Below are 24492 nucleotides of genomic sequence, written 5' to 3' on the forward strand. Positions count from 1 at the left end.
GGGATACGGAATTGGAAACTAGTGTAACATGGGAAAGGCCCAAGCTGGCTGGAAGGAACAGTCTAAGTTGAATAATGAGCAAGAAAAGTGAGTGGGCATGGTGATACTATGTGACAGCAGCTTTGAATCCAGGATGAGGTGTCTAGATTTAATCGAATGGTCTAAAATATTGCGTACCTGTTATGTTGCAGACCTTTTGCCAGGTGCATTATATACATGATCTTCCAGTTCTCTCAAAAGTCCCTCGAAGTAGATTAGATCATAGAGATAACATATACCCTTAGCACAAATTAACCTTTTTTTTCATTCATTTGTTCATCCAATACTTATTGAGGAATTATTATGTGCTGAGCACATGGTATATCAGGCTTGGGGGCTTGGTGAACAAGACAGACACGTTCCCTGCCTTTTGGGGCTCGCAGTCCCGTGAGGAAGCAGACAGCAAGCCTACACGATTCAATGAGTGTGTACAAAGCATGACAAGGACTGTGGGGATAACAAATGTGTCCTGAGACAGAAAATACCAGGTTTGCTACTTAAGAGAGGTACATCAGGGAAGACCTATCTAGGAACAGTTTATTTAGGCTGAGACCTGAAGGAGATGGAGCTTTCCATGAGCAGGAGGGAGGAAGAGTGAGTGGGCCAGGCAGAGGAAAGGGCCTGTGGGAACCAAGGGAAGGCTGTGTACCGGTCAGCGCTGCAGTGGCTGTGGGAGTTGATTGCTTACAGCCGTCCAGCCTCAGGAAGGCAGGGGAAGGGGCTTGTGAACGGCTCTAGGGTAGCCAGTCCACAGTGTCTGCCACAGGAAACAGTTTATTCATTTAAAAAAAATACATGAGGGCTTCCCTGGTGGCGCAGCGGTTGAGAATCTGCCTGCCAATGCAGGGGACACGGGTTCGAGCCCTGGTCTGGGAAGATCCCACATGCCGCAGAGCAACTGGGCCCGTGAGCCACAACTACTGAGCGTGCGCGTCTGGAGCCTGTGCTCCGCAACGGGAGAGGCCGCGATAGTGAGAGGCCCGCGCACCGCGATGAAGAGTGGCCCCCGCTCGCCGCAACTGGAGAAAGCCCTCGCACAGAAACGAAGACCCAACACAGCCAAAAATAAATAAATTAATTAATTTTTAAAAAAATACATGAAAATATGTCATTGAAGCTCAATTTCCATAGTCCAAATAAAATATTTTCTGAGAAGTTCTGTCTTCACAACTGCCTAAGCCTGAATGGCAGCGGTAGCCAATCACTGTTTGTTTCCAGAGCCTTGAGTTAGATCGCTTGGGACTGGGGATGGGGCTGGGAGAGAGTCTCCTGGACTCTCTCCTCCTCATTTCTTGAGTTCTCAGCACACACCAGGCAGTGTAGTAAGCACTTGACGTGGATGACCTCAATTAGTCCTCCCAACAGCATGATGAAAGAGGTGTATTCTACATGTGAGGCGGCTGAGACCCAGGGTAGGGCAAGGTAACTGACCCGAAGCCCTACCAGCAGTGAGGAGGGCGGCTGGAACTCAAACTGGACTCTTGAGTCTGGATAGAGCCTGCTTTAAAACCCTGTGCTTTGCTAACCTGACAGCGTTTTGGTGAATCAGGCCAGCTGACAGATGCAGGAATCATAAACTAATCATTAGACATGTTCAGAGTGAGAGTCTAGCTGTTCTCTGTGGCCAGTTCTGAAGCTATGAGTATAGTCACTTGATTCACATAGCACTAATTTTTACCCACCCACTTATTTCTTCATTACTTTGAGGGAATTTTTTCCCCTTTGGTACAAGTTAATGATTTTATCTATTAATAGAGCAATGAGCAAGTGACCAAGGATGAATATATTATTCTGTTGATTTAAATTCGGCACTCTCTTCATCACTCTCTGAACTAAGAATAATTTCCACAAATAATACATTTCAAGATGTAATGACACTGGAAAAAACCTATTAATATTTTCTATTAATTTTTATTTGATGAACAGCACACAAATATGGTAGGAATGTATGGCACATAGTAGATAGTATGAATTATTTTAGTGTTTGTTGAACGCATCTTGCATTGATCTTACAGTAGGTTTTCTTTACCCATAAAAACTGTATTGTCATAATGCCACTAGGTGGCAGTACTGTTTCAGTCACAGCCATTTAGTTGGTTCAAGAAAGATGCCTGTACAGTAATAGAAGTTATCTCACTCTAATGTTGTATGTCAATTATACCTCAGTAAAAAAAGTTAGCTCACATCTTTCCTTTGTTAAAAATATTCCTATTAAAATAGTTAAATTTATTTGCTAAGTATGAAACAGAAAGCCTTAGGGGAAAGTTTTTAAATACATACATACCAAAATAGAATATCTCATTATTAGCTTATTCTAAGTCCTTTGTCTTATTCACAAACTTTGTCTTTATAAGCTACCTTCATTATCTTAATATGGAGGTTAAAACATTTCTAAAATGGGGGTAGAGCTTGGCACTCCACCGTTTCAACTAGAGGATGAAGTTCTCCCATCATGGGTGTCTCTCTAGGAGAAACCGTTAGTTTACCTCTTCCTACTCTGCCTATTGTAAGGATTCCTGTAACCTTTATGTGAAGAAAAGCAAGAGACTAATCAAAAGCTCGGTAATGATTTAGCACTGAAAAAACAGAAAATGCCAAAAAGCATTGGCGTTTTAGTGCCTTGTCAGAGCAAAACCTGAAGAAGTGATATTCTTTTTCTGATTAGTTTTTGAAGCCCTCATAGAGGACATGAGATTTTAGGAGTTGTTTACTGAGATGGGAGACTTTCTGGTAAAATCAGGGGGAGGTGGTAGATTTATATCTTAAACCAGGAAGGTGAACATGCAGAAGTCAAGTGGCAAAGAAAGCTTGCAGCAAATGTCCGGTCATACTTCCTATGGCCTGGTGTAGGACCATCAGGCATCTCTGTTCTGCTCCCGTCCTCTGGGGGCTTGTGGACCAGCAGCACCTTGGACCAAGACACAAGAGAATCAGTCCTCCTCTCTCTCCCATCACCAGCTATCTGATACCGAACCAAGAAACTTGTTCAAGAATTTCCCGTTTTTAAACATTCATACTTTAAAAATCCCTAGTACTCACTGAAGTAACTGATTTAACTTTGTTTTTAACGTAGGAAGCCTGATGTTACTTTGGATTTTACGCTTCCAAGAAAAACAAGTTTGTCATCTGACAGCAGTAAAACATTTTGCATGGTCGGCCATTGTTTATCATCCCAAGAAGAATTTCTGCAGTTGTCTGGCAAATGGGACCTGGGAAATTTACTTCTCTTCAATGGTATATTTTTCCCCTTCAAAGCATTTCCAAATTTTTCTTTCAGTTAACAAATATTAAACTAAGTTAATTATCCTGGATAAAGTATTAATCCCTGTTCCTTCACTTGTACTTAGTAAGTACTGTATTTCCTAGGTTCCAAGATGTACTTTTAAAATATTTTAACATTTTTATAATCTAGGTGTTTCTTATAATTGATACATACATTTGATGTAGAGGTGTACATCCTACCCCCATACCCTCCCCAAAAGAGAAGTTTATATTAAATCAACTTCATAATCCTGGAAAATGCACTGTTATGACAGGTACCCTTACACTGGTTGTCTCTTTTATTTATAATTTTAGTATATTATATTAAAAAATACCACATTTTAGGGGAAAAGGAAATATGTGATTTTAAAAAATATATCACTAAACCTGGCACGTAATAGCATTCAGACAGTGTTTATTGAATAGATGGATGGATGAAGGAATAAAGATCCACATGTTATTTTTAAAAGGAATTTACTGAGGTATAGTTTCCATTTCCAAAAAAAAAAAAAAAAAAGAGGCAAAACAAAACAAAACCTGCTTTTAGCCTAAAGAGCAACTAGAAATTTCATGACTTCATTATACCAAGAGCTTTCAGTTAACTTTATATATGTATCTAGATTAATTCATCTTACATCCAGCAAATAATCTTGCTGTAAATTATTTGCTCATTACACCAATTTGGAAATTGAGGCTTTATCAATTTTGTAAGATACAGTGAACAACTATAAGACTTAATGTAGCAAAAAAAACCTCTTGGTTTCTTGTTTTTTACGAAAAATTTTGGTTGGAGTATTTTAAGTAAATAACTTAATTTTTTTGCTATTCAGGAGCTAAGATTGGCTCACAAGAGGCATTTTATTTATATGCTTGTGGACCCAATCATACGTCCATAATGCCGTGTAAATATGGCAAGCCTGTGAATGACTACTCCAAATATATTAATAAAGAAATTTTGCAATGTGAACAAATCAGAGAACTTTTTATGACCAACAAAGATGTGGACATTGGTCTTCTAATTGTAAGTTTTCATTTTATAAGTTTTAACTTTATAGTAACTGTTATGTATGTTTATTGAATGTGTCATTAGCTGGGAATTAGAGTTTTAGAGTTTTTCTTTTTTGTTTCTCAATATTTTCTTTACTTAGAAATGTTTTTCTTTTTAATTGAAATACTTTGACCACCTCAGAATTCGTTTTCTGGTTTCAAATTTTCATCTGCTTTTCCTTGGAACTATATTTCTATACTAACTATCAGTTTAGTTTAGGTTATACCTATTAATCATTTGAGAAAAATGTTTATGATATAATGAAAATATAACATGTGTTAGCCTTAAAAAATTGCTTATTACCTTTCTTTCCCATACTTATAAATACTAACTTTTATTTATATTAATTTTAATTACACATATTCAGATTTTAGAATGTTTCTTTCTTTAATATCAATAACAACTAGGAATTTTGCTTTCAAATTTTTGCTAACTCTGCTTATATGAGACTCTTGATTGCATTTTATACATCATTCTAATATTTTGTTATACTAATATATAGATTAGGAGCTTGTGATGGATATTTTTCATTATAGCAGCTAGGAAATTGACCCTTCATGGTCTTAGAAGATCTGCTAAAAGCTGGTAGGCCTAGCCATGAAACTGTGTTCCTCCTTCTCTTGCTTTCTTATGAGAGGTACAATTATAGGTCAGAGATATTTCTTACTTGGAGACTACTACTTTGGGATATATTTTGTTGTTATTGTTGTGTTAATGAGGTGTATATTTTACAATCAAAATATATTTTAAAGCTGTAACATTTGACTAAAGTAAAAGAGAAGTTCTAGTTCAGCTATTTTGTAAAACATATGTAAGTCTTAAGTGGTGTTAAATATATATCTGTGGTAAAATAAATATAGAGTAGATACCTGTGGAATTTAACTAAAGATCTGGTATTAGGCACACAATCATTTTCTCCCTAAGGAGTATTTTAAAATGGAGGTTGGGGGCGTTTTGGCTGTCCACTATTATTGAGTGGGGGCCAGGGATTTTAAATATTCTACAGTGCATGGGTGGTGTCATACAACTAAGAATTAATCCCACCCCAAATGTCCCACCGTTGACCAAACATGCTTTAGTGAAATGATTCTCCAAGCAGAATCACCCAGAGGACTTGTTAAAACATAGATTGCTGGGCCAGAGTTTCGGATGCAGCAGATCTGAAGTGTGGTCCAGGAGTCTGCATTTTTAACAAATCCCGGGTGGTGCTGATGCTCCTGGTTGGGGACCACACATTGAGCATCTCTGCTTTAGGAAGACGAAGGCGCTCGTACAACAAATGTCTGTTCAAAACATAACTTTAACTCTCTAGTTCTTGGTTAATCCATTTGTTTTTACAAAACTTACATATTCTTAATCCTTTTATTTTGCCCGAAAAGAATATAGGTTGTAAGTCATAAAATTCAACAGAAATTATCACAGATAAAAATTATACAGGTTTTATGTGAAAAGTCTTTTTTTAGAAAGCAGATTTTTTAAGCCTGACTTCATTATTTTGGGGTTATGAGGTATGAGTGAGCAGTCAGGCAGAGATGGTGCCCTCCTGGCAAGGCATTGATGTCAAGTGGGACTTGTTTCAGGTAACTGGGCATTTTATCAGGTTTCTAATGAAAACTACTACAGATATACAATTTTGTTTTACCCAGCATAGTCATATACAGTAGACTGTGTAGTCAGTTTAGTTGGTATGCATATATGCTAGGTGATGCCTGATGAAACTATACTTAAATCACCATGAGTTGAAAATGATCGAAGCCCAAGGCGCCCCCGCCCACCCCGGCTTCTGTGAGAAGATCTTGAATCTACCTGATTTCCCTAAGCTTGAGCTCCTGCAGCTGCCTCCACGGAGAGCGCCTCAGAGTATATTTTGCATTTAAAATTTACCATCATTTTAAAAGTAGTTAATAGAATATTTGACAGACAGCCAGAATCTGATCAAAACTACCCTCTGCATGGGAGAAATATTGAAAGTTCCATTCAATTTCAGTTAGGTACGCTGATAGTCTGGAATTTTATTCTAGTAGAAAGAATGATATAGTTTAGAGTCATGTTTAAATGAGTAGGCAGCCCATGAGCAAATTCAAGACCAAGATACATTTGAATACATTGACCCAGAGTCTCCAACTCATAGGGTTGTAAAGATTGGTTAATATTTATAAATGCATAGAACAGTGCCTGGCATGCAATGAGTGTGGTATGGGCTTGTTGTTGTCGGTGATAGTAGGTATAATTTCATGTTTATTCTCAAAAGATCAAAGCTGGAATTTTTCTCAGCCTTGATGTGGTTTACACATATTGATCACTGCTAAATGAAACTGATCTTTTCCTTTGTGGGGAGCTGTCTTGCTTCTCATGTCCATCTTTGTTTAGTGTAGTGTCTCTCTTTTTTAAAACAAAGAAAAAGATTTGTTGGTTGTCTTTTCACTTTGAAATATTCATTTGCTAGTTAATAACTTACTTTTTAAACTTTGTTTAGTTACTGAAGGACAATATTTGTGTTTCAGGAAAATCTTTCAGTTGTGTATACCACTTACTGCCCTGCTCAGTACACCATCTACGAGCCAGTTATTAGACTTAAAGGTCAAATGAAAACCCAACTCTCTCAAAGACCCTTCAGCTCAAAAGAAGTTCACAGCATCTTATTAGAACCTTATCATCTAAAGAATCTCCGGCCCACTGAATGTAAAACCCTTCAAGGCATTCTGCACGAGATTGGTGGAACTGGTATATTTGTCTTTCTCTTTGCTAGGGTAAGAATCACTGCTTATAATTTTATTTAAAGAGAAACTACCTCTTTATTATTGATACATTTTAGGATTTCTTTTCGAATACAAATAAAGCTATATATCAACTATATTAAACTTTTAAGATTAAAAAAGCACATATTGTTTAGAATGTCATCAAACTTTCTGCCACAGGTAATTTTTGATTAAAATTTCTTTTTAATTTATGAAGATTTCAGAAGTTTCCTATTATCCAGAAATGCAATTAGAACAATTAAGTGTTAAATGTACAAGATTTAAAATTGCCAATGAGAAAAAAGAAAAGCATACCATAGTAAAAATATAGAAGAAATGTATTCCTTAAAATAATGTTTGTGAAACTTGTTTTTTCCCTTGAAGCTTCCAGATGCATGGGGAAAAAAAAGGTCAAATAAGTACAAAAATGATTTGTTCGGGTTTGAAGTTTATTTAAAGCGAAGGAGAAATACAAAAATTTTGACTCATGCCATAGGTACTGTTTTAGAGAAACATGTTTAATTGTCTGTTCTATTTAGTCATCTGAGGGCCAGCACGATATCTTTCCTGATGCAGAGTAGGCAGTCAATAGTATATGTGACTGTTTCAGGGATTGGTAAAATCCAAATGGGGGTACAAATGGTCTCTCTTCAGTACAAATCATTTCTACTTCCTTGTGGTCCATATCCTTGTTTAATTAAAGCAGCCGTGATCTTTTTTCATCCGCAAAATTTTCTCCTTAAGTATAACTTCTGCAACATTATCATACTGTCTCCCTAACCGGCCTTCTTTCTTTTAACCTTTTGATTAATTTTGCAATAAGAGACATATCAGTGTTTGTTGTTATTGTTACTGTTCTTATAAATATTTGATTAGCATTTGACCCGCCATACTCTAAGCTGTCTGTCTTTCCTCCTTTTCCTTTTTCAAACTTTTTTTTTTGCATCTAGTACCTAGTGTTTTAAAATTAAAAGCTTTTCATTTAACTTATCAACATTTTGTGATCTACTTTTATAGCTTTGTATAATTTCAAAACGGTTTTTCCTCTTTCATCAAGTTATTGAATATAATTTTGTTATGTTTACTGTTACACAGTGACTAGATCCTAGAGAAAATGGTTAATTTTTTATCTTGCATACGTATAGGATCTTGCCAATAAGACTTTTAAAGTATGTTTTTACACTTAAAACTTAGAAACTTTGTTCAGTATCCATCCTTTCCTACAAAAATAAAATTTGGTCTCCTTAAAATCCTTACACGTGGGACTTCCCTGGTGGCGCAGTGGTTAGGAACCCTCCTGCCAATGCAGGGGACACGGGTTCAATCCCTGGTCCGGGAACATCTCACATGCCGCAGAGCAACTAAGCCCGTGCGCCACAACTACTGAGCCTGCGCTCTAGAGCCCGCGAGCCACAACTACTGAGCCCACGAGCCACAACTACTCAGCCCACGCGCCACAACTACTGAAGCCCACGCGCCTAGAGCCCGTGCTCCACAACAAGAGAAGCCACCGCAATGAGAAGCCCGTGCACTGCAACAAAGAGTAGCCCCTGCTCGCCGCAACTAGAGAAAGCCTGCGTGCAGCAACGAAGACCCAACGCAGCCAAAAATAAATTTTTAAAAAATCCTTACACGTATAACCTGCCCTTTGAGCCTAACGTCCACCATCCAACCAAATAGGCAATCTGCATCCTCCTAGATGTACCATGAACTTCCAGTCTTCGCCTCTCTCCTGACTGTGGCCCACCCCTGGCCACCCATTTATCCCTGCTTACCAGGGTTTTGCTCTCTCTCCAGGCCATCTTCTCCATGTAGACTTCCCTGTCCCGAGCAGAGTGGATTCAGAAGTAGTTTCTATGCTCTCGTGCATTCACAGTGTCTCACTCTTCTTTGCCTTTTATCATCATAATAAGGTGTGTGTTTCTTCCATATAGTAGTTTCCAGAAAGCATTGGGGGAATCAAAGTACAAGTCACAATCCATAGTTTCTATACATACATCTTATCATTTGACCCCCATTGGAGGCAGGTAGCACGCCTATTACTTCTTCATCTCCCACAGCACAGAACACAGATCCTGTTTGTTGAGTGACTAATCATCAAAAATTTGAGGCATTTCGCTGAAATTTCAGATCACTAATAAAATGCTACTGACTTCTAAGGTTATCAGTGTTATTTTAGTCAATTTATAGAATATTTAAAAGACAAATGAACATGGAATTTATGGGGTTTTTTTTGCACTGTGTATTCATTATTTTTTTTTAACATCTTTATTGGAGTATAATTGCTTTACAGTGGTGTTTAGTTTCTGCTTTATAACAAAGTGAATCAGCTATACATATACATATATCCCATATCTCTTCCCTCTTGCGTCTCCCTCCCACCCTCCCTATCCCACCCCTCTAGATGGTCACAAAGCACCGAGCTGATCTCCCTGTGCTATGCGGCTGCTTCCCACTAGCTATCGGTTTTACATTTGATAGTGTATATATGTCCGTGCCACTCTCTCACTTCGTCCCAGCTTACCCTTCCCCCTCCCCGTGTCCTCAAGTCCATTCTCTATGTCTGTGTCTTTATTCCTGTCCTGCCCCTAGGTTCTTCCGAACCTTTTTTTTTTTTTTTTTTTAGGTTCCATATATATGTGTTAGCATACGGTATTTGTTTCTCTCTTTCTGACTTACTTCACTCTGTATGACAGACTCTAGGTCCATCCACCTCACTACAAATAACTCAAATTTCATTTCTTTTATGGCTGAGTAATATTCCACTGTATGTATGTGCCACATCTTCTTTATCCATTCATCTGTCGATGGACACTTAGGTTGCTTCCATGTCCTGGCTATTGTAAATAGAGCTGCAATGAACATTGTGATACATGACTCTTTTTGAATTCTGGTTTTCTCAGGGTATATGCCCAGTAGTGGGATTGCTGGGTCGTATGGTACTTCTATTTTTAGTTTTTTAAGGAACCTCCATACTGTTCTCCATAGTGGCTGTATCAATTTATCAATTTACATTCCCACCAACAGTGCAAGAGGGTTCCCTTTTCTCCACATCCTCTCCAGCATTTATTGTTTGTAGATTTTTTGATGATGGCCAGTCTGACTGGTGTGAGGTGAGAATTTATGTTTTTTAGTTTTGTTTCTTTACAATTCTTAAGTAATTACAAACAGTATCAGCAATAAAAAAAATAAGCTTTCAAATGAAACTAATGGGTTGGTATTACTTAATGGAAGATAACCACACATGTTAAATTTTTAATCTCAACAAATTAGAAAAAATATATCTACTTTTTTTTTAGGTTGTGGAACTCAGTATCTGTGAAGAAACTCAAGCATTAGCACTGAGAATTATACTCTCATTAATTAAATACAACCAACAGAGAATACATGAATTAGAAAATTGTAATGGACTTTCCATGATTCATCAGGTGTTGATCAAACAAAAATGCATTGTGGGCTTTCACATTTTGAAGGTAGGTTCTCATAAAACTTATTCTCAGAGTTTCATATGCAGTGATACCTCTTCATTAAAGTCTTCCAATAATAGAGTTTTGTGTTTCAGTTATTCCTGAAGAAAATGAAGGAAACTCAGTAGTATATATTTAATGAAAGTAAGGCTCTCCTGGGTTTTTCATCATTTAAATAATTACATTTTAATTGCCTTTAAAACATTTTAGAAGAGTAAAAGAAAAAAATTAAGATTTTTAGACCTTGATTAGCCAGCAAGGTCTCCTTGGCCGGCCCCTCATTCTGTAGACTAGTGAAAGTGAAACCCACAGAGAGACGGCTGTTTGCTTCAGCTCCCACAGTTATGGAAGAGAACCTAGTTCTCCAGACATCTAGTGCTGTGCCGTTCCCGTTAGGCAATGCTGCTACAGAGTTAGCATCTTAAAGCCTTATTAGCTTTTATTGTGATCCAGCTGTCATCATATATTTAAGTACCTTTCTAACTAAAAAGCATTTGGTAACATTGTGAACGTATTTCTCTCTGAGGGTACTAGTACTAAGGCAAAAGACCATGCCTCTTCCCATGCCCCCAAACCCCAACTCTTGAAACTATCAAGATCCATACATTTGCGGCATGAATGCTTCTTGGAAAAAATTTAAAACCCAACAGATTCATTGAATTTAAAAAATAGGATGTGGTTTCTTTTACCCCATATTTGAAACTGAATAGTCATTTATAAATATTTGAAATTTGGGGGTTTTCGCATTACTTGAATTGTTTTACAAAACAAGTTAAAGATACTTGGTGAAATGTTGAGTTATTCACTAGTTTTCCTTTGAATTTAATGTTATGACTGCTAAGATTGAAAGCTTAATATTTCTGTTGAATTTTTGGATTAACTGATTATTGATGCATCTTGTATTAACGTTATTTTTCCATAGACCCTTCTTGAAGGTTGCTGTGGTGAAGATATTATTCATATCAATGAGAATGGAGAATTTAAGTTGGATGCCGAGTCTAGTGCTATAATCCAGGATGTTAAACTGCTAGAGGAGCTATTACTAGACTGGAGGATATGGAATAAAGCAGAGGCATGTACTATTTTTGTGGTAAAAAAACACTTGTGAATTTACCCTCAACAATTTTTACGTGTACAGTACAGTATTAACTGTATACACTTTGTTGTATGGCACTTCTCTAGAACTTTTTCATCTTGTTTGACTGAAACTCTACCCATTGGACAACAACTCCCCATTTCCCCTGCCCCCAGTCCCTGGCAACCACCATTCTACATTGTTTCTATGAGTTTGATTACATTAGATACTTAATACAAGTGGAATCATTCAGTGTTTGTCTTTTTGTGATTGGCTTATTTGACTTTGCATTATGTCCTCAAGGTTCATCTGTGTTGTAGCATATGACAAGATTGTTTTCTTTTTTAAGATGGAATAATATCCTACTGTATGTGTATCCCACATTTTCTTTATCTGTTCATCTGTCACGCACACTTAGCTTGCTTCCACATGTTGGCCATTGTGAATTATGTTGCAGTGAACATGGATGTGCTGAGGTCTCTCTGAGATCCTGTTTTCAATTATTTTAGATATGTATGCAGAAGTAAGATTGCTGAATCATATAGTAGTTCTATTTTTAACTTTTTGAGGAACCTCCATACTGTTTTCCGTAAGAGAAGCACCATTTTACAATCCTACCAACAATGGGCAAGTGATCCAATTTTTTTACATTCTCACCAAACAGTTGTTATTTTTTGATAGTGCTATTCTATAGGGTATGAGGTAATAGTTTGTTGTGGTTTTGATTTGCATTTATTTCCCTGATGATTAGTGATGATGAGCATCTTTTCATATACTTATTGGCCCTTTGTATATCTTCTTTGAAGAGATGTCCATTCAAGTCCTTTGACCATTTTTTAACTGGGTTATTTGATTTTTTGTTAATGAGTTATAGGAGTTCTTTATATATTCTGCATATTAATCCTTATCTCATTTATGGTTTGCAAGTATTTTCTCCCATTCTGTAGGTTGCCTTTTCACTCTGTTGATTGTTTACTTTGGTACACAAAAAAGGCATTTACTTTTAAATATTCATCCAGTCATTCTTTTGGAGAACAGAACAAATTTACCGCTTCAATGTAATGTTAATTGTAGATGGAAATCTGGAGATTAATTTCTGTGCAAGGTTTTAGACAGCCATGGATAATGCTGATCTGGAGGGTCAGGATCAGAGCTTGGGCTGCTGGTAGTAGCTAGAGCAGTACTCGGCTGGAGAACATTTGAATCAGTTGGAGACTTGCATTTACCGTAAACTCTGAAAGGGGTCCTGCTAAGAGTGTGGAGAGTCGAGTCAAGGAGAGGGAAATAGACAGACTTCTGAGTAAGGGAGCCATGTTACCCAGAAGTCATAGAGCTGTATCAGTATACAGGGCAAGGCTATGAAGTCTTGGCTTCATGATAGGCATAAGCTAAGGAGCATGCTTTGATCTTAGGTCTAGGCAAAGCATCTCAACAGCTGGATGGATCAGGTAGTCTTCACAAGGACCCAGCCAGGGAATGAATATAGGGCTGTTTCCTTTCTGCCCTAGTTATAAGCATAGTCTTCATGGTGTGGCTCATAGAGCCTCCTTAGTTCTAGTGTAGACTGTAGATTGTCCAGAGTTATTTAGCATATAACAGCAGTATCATCAAACGTAATTAAAGACCAATTCAAAGTGTGTACCTTTAGAATTTTTAAAAATTTGGTTACTTCCAAATTTGGCAACAGCCCCCCCAGATTTACTCACTATCAATAATGAGTTAGGAAGCTGAAGGAAACACTTCTAATCTGTCATTAACAAAAACAAATTTTGACCAAACATGCTAGAGGAAAGACAGAATTATTTTTCTGTTCTTCCTATATGAAATTATATTACAAAAGTATTGTTATATGAAGAAGCAGTCAAAGAATATGCTCCTGCAAAACACAGGGGGAAAGTATTACAGAGCTGTGTCAGGCAGCTAACTATTGCTTTTTCTGGATTTTATGATATTGTCAGTTTTTAAAACTTTCTATCTTGTTGTGATTTCTCATTCTGAATAAATACTCACTTTCAGAATTTAAAAAATCCATATATATATATATATATATGTATATACACACATATATATGTATTAAAATACACTTAATGTTTCAGGGAGAGAAAGCAAATGAACATAGTGATAGTAAATACAAACAAGTTGGATCAAAGGCAGTATAAATATAAACATGTAATAAAGAAATAGCTCAATTGTAGATTGGAAGATCGAATCTTAACTAAAAATTGGACAGCTATTTTAGTATTTCAAAAGAGGATGCTAATTTGAGCATTAAAAAACAGTGTGATTAAAAAACAAAACATTTTTTATTGAATTCAAAAGTGATATACACAAATACTTCTATGGGTTTGAAATAAGATTTTCTTTCCTAATTATTTTTTTAGCTGAGTTGTTTTGTTTTTGTTGCTGGTTGTCTGTTTGCTTTGGCACTGCTCTATTTTAGTACTATTTTTCAGGCCTGAATCAAGTTTTCATACTTGGCCTGCCTCGTCTTCCAGTTTTCATATGTCTTTTTCTCTCAGGGCACCTTGGCCCTGTCTTATAAAGAGAGAGGCCTTCGTTAGAATAATATGATTAAGTCTATCAATTCCTTGGCCTTTTCATTATTCATTTCCATTGATAATGGCAGGAAAAACAGCAAGACCTGCAACCCAAGGCAGTTAATTTTGCTTTTTGTTAATGACTTTGTTGAAAGGTTATTTGGGCTAATAAAATGAGGTGAAGATCATCTTTCAGTAGTAGTTATCTATGTAAGATTCCTTTTTCTCTATTACTGTGGATAATTTAAGATTGATTCAGTATGGGAGAAGCATTTTAAAGCACCTCAAAAGGATGCTAACTACTGTTTGAAACTGCACACCTAGTAATTGTGCAGAGAATTCTATTATTTGGACTTAAAAGTAAATTAATCCAAAATGCAGAATTTCTACAGTCTAACTTTTTTCAATTTAGTACATCTTGTTCTAAAATTATTTGATTAAATGCTGCATACAGAAATTAGCATTGAAATCCGTACATTTTTAATAATGCTCTTTGAAAATAAATTATTTGTAAATAGTTAATATTGATAATGTGTTTCATGTGTTTCTTTTTCTTTTTATAAATTTATTTATTTTTGGCTGTGTTGGGTCTTCGTTGCTGTGCGTGGGCTTTCTCTAGTTGCGGTGAGCGGGGGCTACTCTTCCTTGCGGTGCGCGTCCTTCTCATTGCGGTGGCTTCTCTTGTTGCGGAGCACGGGCTCTTGGCGCACGGGCTTCAGTAGTTGTGGCATGCAGGCTCAGTAGTTGTGGCTCATGGGCTCTAGAGTACAGGCTCAGTCGTTGTGGTGCACAGGTTTAGTTGCTCCGCGGCATGTGTGATCTTCCCGGACCAGGGATTGAATCGGTGTCCCCTGAATTGGCAGGCGAATTCTCAACCACTGCGCCACCAGGGAAGCCCCCTCATGTGTTTCTTTATAATAAATAAATCCCCCAAGATAATTCATCTTTTGAAAATACTGTATATCATTTAATGCCACGGAAAGGTTAATGTAGTAAAGCACCTAATGCAATATTGCATTCAGTATAAGTATTTAGAAATGACCTATTGTTAAAAAAAATAATAGTCTGGGAATAAATTTTAAGATTTACTTTTTCAGACAAATTTAATCTTTGACCCTGAGTATATACACAGTGTTAAACTGATGTATTGCACGTCTTCTAAAAAGCATGCAGCATGTTTTTAAGTGACTCTGTGCTAATTGGTATGTGTTTCTTTTCTCAGCAAGGTGTTTGGGGAACTCTGCTGGCAGCCCTAGAAGTCCTCCTCAGAGCAGATCACCAGCAGCAGATGTTTAATATTAAGCAGTTACTGAAAGCTCGAGTGGTGCATCACTTTCTACTGACTTGCCAGGTTTTGCAGGTACTTTTCATGTAACTTTACTTCTGGAGATATTTTCTGCGATGATTTCTGTTTAATAACTCAACGCTATGGGCTCAGATTTTTGAGGGACTTTCAGCGAGGTTATTTTCTGTCTGCCCTGCTCTCCAGGATCCCTTCTTTCAGCTGATAGTATCGGAACTTTTTAACCCCTGCCTCTTGTAGCTTGACCTTTCCTAACTCAGTTACAAAAGAAAAACTTCTAAATTCCGGAGATATTTCTTTATGTTGGGGTAAAATAATAATTTTGTAGTCTCTTGGACATCAACAGTAGTGATATTTTAACTTGTTCCATATTCCTTCAATAACAAGTACCAGTATGTGTTGTTTTAATAAGTGCGTATTTGTTGAAGATCTGTTATATGTACTAGAATTAGTATACTGAAAATATATCAAAAATATTATATCAGGGCTTCCCTGGTGGCGCAGTGGTTGAGAGCCTGCCTGCCAATGCAGGGGATGTGGGTTCAAGCCCTGGTCCGGGAAGATCCCACACGCTGCGGAGCAGCTGGGCCCCTGCGCCACAGCAGCTGAGCCTGCGCTCTGGAGCCCGTGAGCCGCAACTGCCGAGCCCGCGTGCCACAGTTACTGAAGCCCGCGTGCCTAGAGCCCGTGCTCCGCAACGAGAGAGGCCACCGCAGTGAGAGGCCCGTGCACCGCAACGAAGAGTGGCCCCTGCTCGTCGTAACTGGAGAAGGCCTGCGAGCAGCAACAAAGACCCAATGCAGCCAAAAATAAATAAATAAAATAAATAAATTTGTTAAAAAAAAAAAATTATATCAAAAAGTGGCACTAACTTCACCAGTCACGTTGTAGGGCCTGTGCTGCGGCCTGGCTTCTAGTTCAGTTATTTTCTCTGCCTTCACAGGTGTCTGGTTTTAGCTTGGTTGGTGTATTGAACTATTTTTCAAGTTAGTTTGATTTTTCAGGGTCTGAGGCATATATTAGAACTCTATCAAGTCAGATAAGGACAGATGTTCCATGGGATCAGTAATCGTTTCTTTGTTTTAAATGCCTTTGTTTCAGTTGCACTACTGGCTTCTTATTGTACTTGGGATAAAATCCAAAATCTGTGACAACTTCTGTAAGAAGGCTTGTAGGATCTAGCCACTGCTCCAGCCGCATCTTATACCGCTGCAGGCCCACCCCACCCCCAGCCTTGTTTCCCTTCCTTAAACAAGTGAGCCTCTTTCCCACCGCAGGGTATGTGATGTTCTTTCCGACTGAAAAGTTATCCATCCCATTCTTTTCATCTGGCCAACTCCTGCTTATCCTTTGTGCCTCAACTTAAAATCACCTTCCTGAGAGAAGCCTTCCCTGCCCTTTCTGTCTAAATTAACCCTTTCTCCTTCCTGCACTTACTCTCACTCTGCCCATATACGATTTGTTAGTTTTATGTCATTTAGGACATTATGGTTTATTTCTCTCTGCAAACTTCCTGAGGGCAGGGATAAGGTTGTTACAGTTTGTTGATCACACTGTAATCCCAGTACCTGAAACACATAAGCACACAATAAATAATTTTTGAATGAATGAATTGTGAAAAAAAACAAAACAAAAACATTTAATGCCTTTCTTGGCCCCTGTGGTAAATGAGACTATTGTCTTCAGGAATACAATACAGTGATCTCACAGACCCCTTGCTTACTGAATGTTTTATGTATCATCTATGGGTCAGTTTTCCTCTAACTCACTTTCTTTGTCTATCCATTTTGAAACTCGTTGGCCAGTTTTAAGTGAGTTCATATGACAGTGTGAAGTTCTTATTCAGTCTTTCCATGTCAGAAAAGTGACACTTATCAACTTGGAGATTTCAATAAGTATTCTGACTTCCATTTTATTTATAAAAATGCTAGGGCTTCCCTGGTGGCGCAGTGGTTGAGAATCTGCCTGCCAATGCAGGGGACACAGGTTCGAGCCCTGGTCTGGGAAGATCCCACATGCCGCAGAGCAACTAGGCCTGTGAGCCACAACTACTGAGCCTGCGCGTCTGGAGCCTGTGCTCCGCAACAAGAGAGGCCGCGATAGTGAGAGGCCCGCGCACCGTGATGAAGAGTGGCCCCCACTTGCCACAACTAGAGAAAGCCCTTGCAAAAAAAAAAAAAAAGGAAAAAAAAATGCTAGAAAAATTCAGGTACCAATTTCTTTTAATGAAAGTATATTTCTTCACCCTTCTTTATTCAGAGAGCCTGTTTTTCAAGTTAACAGTTATTTATTAATGATAGCTTTATGTTAGGTATTGTGAGAAGTATATAAAGAATGGAACTTAGTCTTTGCCTTTAAGGTATTTGAGTGTAGTTAAGGAAGATTAATAAATTGGCAGTATATTGGTTGTGAGGTAGTCTCATTAGTCCATGAGTACAGTGTAAAGAACCTGTAGGAGATTTAAAATGGGAGTGTAAAAGTAAGGAGCAGCCAAAGCAGTCTTGAGGGGAAAAAAACGGAGCTGGAGGAATTAGATTCCCTGACTTCAAACTATACTATGAAGCTACAGTAATCAAGACAATATAGTACCGGAACAAAAACAGAAATATAGATCAATGGAACAGGATAGAAAGCCCAGAGATAAACCCACGCACCTTGGTCAACTAATCTACGACAAAGGAGGCAAGGATATACAATGGAGAAAAGACAGCCTCTTCAATAAGTGGTGCTGGGAAAACTGGACAGCTACATGTAAAAGAATGAAATTAGAACACTTCCTAACACCATACACAAAAATAAACTCAATATGGATTAAAGACCTAAATGTAAGACCGGACACTATAAAACTCTTAGAGGAAAACACAGGAAGAACACTCTTTGCAATAAATCACAGCAAGATCTTTTTTGACCCACCTCCTAGAGTAATGGAAATAAAAGCAAAAATAAACAAATGGGACCTAATGAAACTTAAAAGCTTTTGCACAGCAAAGGAAACTATAAGCAAGATGAAAAGACAACCCTCAGAATGGGAGAAAATATTTGCAAACAAATCAATGGACAAAAGATTAATCTCCAAAATATATAAAACAGCTCATGCAGCTCAATATTAAAAAAACAAACAACCCAATCAAAAAATGGGCAGAAGACCTAAATAGACAGTTCTCCAAAGAAGACATACAGATGGCCAAGAGGCACATGAAAAGCTGCTCAACATCACTAATTATTAGAGAAATGCAAATCAAAACTACAATGAGGTATCACCTCACACCAGTCAGAATGGGCATCATCAGAAAATCTGCAAACAACAAATGCTGGAGAGGGTGTGGAGAAAAGGGAACCCTCTTGCACTGTTGGTGGGAGTGTAAATTGATACAGCCACTATGGAGAACAGTATGGAGTTTCCTTAAAAAACAAAAATAGAACTACCATATGACCCAGCAATCCCACTACAGGGCACATACCCGGAGAAAACCATAATTTAAAAAGACACATGCCCCCCAATGTTCATTACAACACTATTTACAATAGCCAGGTCATGGAAGCAACCTAAATGCCTATTGACAGATGAATGGATGAAGAAGATGTGGCACATATGTACAATGGAATATTACTCAGCCATAAAAAGGAACGAAATTGGGTCATTTTTAGAGATGTGGATGGACCTAGAGACTGTCATACAGAGTGAAGTAAGTCAGAAAGAGAAAAACAAATATCGCATATTAATGCATATGTGAAATCTAGAAAAATGGTACAGATGAACTGGTTTGCAAGGCAGAAATAGAGACACAGATGTAGAGAACAAACGTATGGACACCAAGTGGGGGAAGTGCGAGGGGGTGGGATGAATTGGGAGATTGGGATTGACATATATACACTAATATGTATAAAATAGAGAACTAATAAGAACCTGCTGTATTAAAAATACAATTCAAAAAACAAAAGTAAGGAGCAAATAATGGAGGAGATGTAATGGCAGTTAATAGGGCTTGATTCTGTTTAAATAGAAGCTGCACAAGAAGTCAAATATATAATGTAAAATTTCAAGCTGGGAGACCAGAAGAATGATTGTATCATCAAAGAAAGCAGTATTGAACATGAATTGAGCAAGACTTGAGCATTCTGCATGTGAGATTACGGTGGGATGCTCAGCGACACTGACCACCAGGCACTTGAATGTGCAAGATTGGAGCTGGGGAGAGAGTAGAACTTGTTTGCATTGATGTGTTCGTGAAGCCATGGGGATAGAGAAGCACTACAAGATACACAAATGTAGTGAAAGGATCATAGGGAGTTGAGGTTTGCATCTCGGAAAATACCCATTTTCAGGGCATGAAACAGGAAAAAGGAGCTGTTGAGAGTGATATAGAAAGAATAGTCCAAAAAAAAAAAAAAAAAATAGTTGAAAAGGTAAAGAAGTACCAGGAAGCCCAGCAAAGTGAAAGCCAAGGGTGGGCAGAGGGAGGAGAACCTGCCCAGACAGAGGTGGTCTCTAGAGCCAAATAAGGTAGAAAGTTCCAAGAAAATGTTGTAGACAGAAGGCCATCAACTTGGAAATTCTTAATGGCTTATAAGATTTCAGCGGAGTGAAGACGGCAAGAACCAGATTTCTGGGGACTTTAGGCAGCATGTGTGGTGGATCATTGGAAGCAGTGAGAATTTAAAAGTGTTTTTATTAAAAAGTCCAGCAGCAAAAGAAAAGAGAAACAGAATGTTAACAAAAGCTTCCCAACAGGTCAAGTTAAGGGATTTTTTTTTTTTTTTAAATGAGATAGGTTACCAGTGACAATTTATAAGGAGTCAGTGGAGAGGGCAAGATTGAAGAAACATAAGCTGGGATGAACTTAGGAATGAATAATTGAGGTTGGGAAGTCACAAGGGGTGTGATTTAGAAAAAAGACAAATGGCTGTGGCAGAAATAATGCTGAATTGCACGTTAGGACACCTGTATTCTTGTCTTGGCTTGGCCACTTGGCCATTGTGAGATCTTGACAAAGGGGTTTTGTGCTTTTGTAGACTCGGTGTTCTCTTCTTAAATCTGAGGTAGTAAGACTAAACTGTGTCAAAGTTAGCATCTAGATTTTACGTTTTCTGATTGACCAGTACACAAGAGCAGATGAAAAAGAGTGGATGTAGAGATATATTGTATATTTGGACAGACAGGAAACATGAGGAGGTTTACCTCTGGTAGCCTTGATCTAGAGGCCAGCTGCTGCCTATTGGGGAGGTTGGGGTTGGAGAATATAAATAGTTTATTTATATCCGTCTTTATTTTTGGTAATTACTTGGCATTCTGCCAGGTCTCATTATTCCAGGCAGTAGATGATGCAGTAGAAAGAGATCAGATGTCTGAGTTTGAGTTAATAGCTGCACTACTCTGACATGTTTTCTATGTGGTTTAAGTTAGTCATATAACCACTTCGGGCCTCTGTGTTCTAGAAATGATGGATAAAACCTCTCAGAGCTGTTGTGAGAAATAACTTTGTAGACTGGAACATAGTGTATTCATGTAATCAGTTTTGCCTGTCAAAAAATTTCCCTTCTGAACCCATAGTAGTAGTAGCAGAAGTAGTAGTAGTAGTAGTGATAAGAGTACTAATAGTAGCTAACATTTATATGGGGACATTGGTTTTAATGAATTTTAATAGCAGGGTTGCTTGAATTGAGAAATAGCAACTCAATTGTATGGTAAATATGGTCAGTCTGGAGTAGTAAACCAACACAGTTCTATCTTAAACAGAATTATCTTGCTTCAATGAGAAATGTTAGTTAAGTTGACAGTTCTCTTTAAATCTAAAGAAAGTGTTTATTTTTTTCAGGAACACAAAGAGGGGCAGCTTACATCCATGCCCCGAGAGGTTTGTAGATCATTTGTGAAAATTATAGCAGAAGTCCTTGGGTCTCCTCCAGATCTGGAATTATTGGCAGCCGTCTTCAGTTTCCTTTTAGCAGCTCACCCTCCTACCAATACTTACATTTGCCATAACCCTGCAGGCTTCTACTTTTCTTTGCACATAGGTAGGTATGATCATTTTTGTTAGGTCTTGGCTGTTTCCACTTTTGTTTCTTCCTTCCCGCTTGCTTCGTGTTTGTTTGATACATATTGAACGGCCTATGTGCTAGAAACTAATTACACACTGGGATTGGGACAGGGCAGAGGGCCATAAAATGAACCAGACATAGTCTCTGCCTTCAGAGGGCTTAAATGCCAAGAGGCAAGGGGAGATATATATGCTGAAATAATTATAATAAGAAACAATATCTGGTAAGTACGTAAGAGATGCAAAAGAAGAACTAATTAGATTTCTGAAGAGTTAGGGTTTCATCAGACAGGTATGGAGAGAGATTTAATAGATTAATATCTGCCATGGGCATTGCAGAATTTAAGTAAAATTTAATAGGTAGATTGGAGAATTAGCATTCCAGGTGAAGAGAATGACTTAAAGGGAGGAAAAATAGAAAGAGAAAATAAAGAATAATGAATTTTACCTAATATAGGGGATTTATAAAGGAGTAGTGAGAAATAATACCATAAATATAGTTTGGGACCATCATTTATTCTACCCCACCCAAGCTCATATTAAACGAGTCCTTGAATGTAAGGTCAGAGAATTTGAACTTGTATTCTAGTTGGGGGTAATTGAAGGATTTTGTTTTGTTGTGTTTGTTTTGAGCCAAAGAATACAATGTAAGTAAATTATTACAGTAAAATTCAGTATAGAGAAACCACCTGCATAGAAGTGAGTTGAAGCTCTGGGAACAGATGCGACCACTGAAGAAAAGTGTGGAGAGAGAGAGAAGGAAAAAGGAAGCTAAGGATGGAACTGTTGGTGATAATACTATTCAGAGGGTGGAACAAGAAAGAGTAATCTCAGTGTAAAAGAAAGATGGAAGAATCAGAGTTTTAAAAGAACTAGGAAAAGGTGATGTGGTAAGAAAGCAAGCAAGAGTATACCTGTGAGAAAGCTAGATAGTAAATTTAGAGAGGGAAGCTGGTTGTCCAACAGCCATTTTAAGCAATATAATAAGTGAATAAAATGATTCCGCCGCAGTAAAAATCCAAGTGAAATTATACAGCATGACTTTGTGTTAGGTTCAGCTAACATTTAGTGAATAAAGCAATGCCAAGATTCTGGTAGCACAGGGTTGTTGCAACGATGGGTAAAATGTGGTCGCCTCCCTTAAGGAGTTTACAGTCTAGTAGAGGGGAGAGAGACATAAACAGATAAGTATACCATGTGGAAAGCACAGCGATGTCAATATTTTATTTTGGGTAGCATAGAGCATGGCGAGGGGATATTTCCTGGAGGTGGTGACGCCTGCTCTGAGTCTAAAGGCTGAGTAGGAGTTGAAGGGAAGGGCCTTTCAGACAAAGTGAACAGCTTGGTTTTGCTGAAGTATAATATAAGCAAAAAGGCTGGTAGAAGGGTGTGGAGACAGGTCATGGAGATTCTTGTAGCGGTAAGGAGGCAGCAGTGAGGATTTGAGGGTGACCAGAGGTCCATCACGGATACCATTTAGAAGTCCGAGGTAATAATCCAGGTGAGGGGGATAAGAGCCTGCCTTATAGCGCTATGCTATGCTAGGGATGAGAAGAGTTCCAGAAACAGAAATAAAGTCAATGGAACCTGGAGACTGACTTGACATGGGTAAAGGAAAGGTTGTGGTCAAGGGTGGCTCCTGGATCCTGCATGGGAAGTGGGTACTTCTACCAAGGGAACCAGAGAACAACACAGGAGTGAATTTAGGGCAGAAGGATGACTCAGATTTAGATTTAGATTTAGATTTGTTGCATTTGTGGTGCATTTAAAAAATCAAGCAGTTGAATTTAGAAGTATGAAGCTCAAAAAGGAAGATTAAACTGGAGGTATCAACTTTGGAGTCATATTGGGGCTGTGTAAAAATAGAGAAGACACAGCCTTTCCCTCAAGGAATGAATTGATGAACAGTCTCCTTGGAGAGATCATGTTAGCGTATAAAAAGTGAACAGTTAGCTGCTAAACTATAGGAATAACTATAAATACAGTTAGAATTCAAAGAAAATAGAAGTTAATGTGGCTAGTAATAGTCAAGAAAAGAATCTAGAGTAAGAATTTGTAGAGTGTCCTCACGTATCAAATGTGCATTATTATAAAGGATGCCGTTTTTTCTTTTTGCTTTGAACATCTTTTTGTAAACATTTGTATTTAACGATTTGCTTTTAAAGTTATATTTTTGTTTTATCCTTCTTTAAAATTGTCTGAAAACTTTTTTTGATCCTAGATGGCAAGATCTTTCAGGAGAAAGTACAGTCAATCATGTACCTGAGGCATTCTAGCAGTGGAGGAAAGTCTGTTACTAGCCCTGGATTTATGGTAATAAGCCCATCTGGTTTCACTGCTTCACCACCTGAAGGTAAACAGACAAACAAAAACAATGATGAAAGTATAACCCTTCTGTATTTAGTTCTGAATATTTAATAGATAAATAAATTGTACATGTTTTAGCAGCATAATACAACCTGATATTCAGAATAAATAAATGGAAGGCTAAACTTAAAAATAATAGAATATGTTTAAGGAATCCATTTCACTACTTTCTGATATCAGTAACTCACACTCAGGATAACAAGTGACTCTCAGGAGGACTTAGGGAGTGGATGAGGCTCCTGCTATCTTGCTCTGGAATTCTCTCTCCCCTTCTATCATAGTCATTTGTCTTTCATTAAGCTTCTGATTTATTTTCCCATTTTCTTCAAAAGCTTTGTTTGGCTTACTGTCTCCTTTCCACCTGAACTCATCCTAGACAGCTTCACTTGCCATGTGAGTGGCCATCTGTACTCCAGCCTTGACCCTGGGGACCATCCCCTCTACTTTATCTACCAGTCTGCTTGCATCTGTCTTAGACACCATCAAAGAACGCTTCCCACCCCTAAACTCCAGTCTCCCACTCTTTATGACAACTTCCTATCCTTCTGGTTTCTTGATCATCCTCCCAAGTTCCCTCTGCCTGTTTTCCCCTTCCAGCCTAGATCCCATCAGCCAATAA

General features: G+C 38.0%; 1 protein-coding gene across 1 annotated transcript in view; it reads left to right on the forward strand.

Moving 5' to 3' along the window:
• The window catches only part of LYST (lysosomal trafficking regulator), a 162820-nt gene that overhangs the window by 49961 nt on the left and 88367 nt on the right, over positions 1-24492 (forward strand). The window contains exons 14-21 of the mRNA XM_061182169.1: positions 3113-3273; positions 4131-4321; positions 6853-7098; positions 10386-10559; positions 11476-11625; positions 15388-15525; positions 21285-21483; positions 23728-23859. Coding sequence (XP_061038152.1) covers positions 3113-3273; positions 4131-4321; positions 6853-7098; positions 10386-10559; positions 11476-11625; positions 15388-15525; positions 21285-21483; positions 23728-23859 — 1391 coding nt within the window. The remainder of the gene's footprint in view (positions 1-3112; positions 3274-4130; positions 4322-6852; positions 7099-10385; positions 10560-11475; positions 11626-15387; positions 15526-21284; positions 21484-23727; positions 23860-24492) is intronic.

This window comes from Eubalaena glacialis, chromosome 1 (assembly GCF_028564815.1).
Source record: "Eubalaena glacialis isolate mEubGla1 chromosome 1, mEubGla1.1.hap2.+ XY, whole genome shotgun sequence".
Taxonomy (NCBI): Eukaryota; Metazoa; Chordata; class Mammalia; order Artiodactyla; family Balaenidae; genus Eubalaena; species Eubalaena glacialis.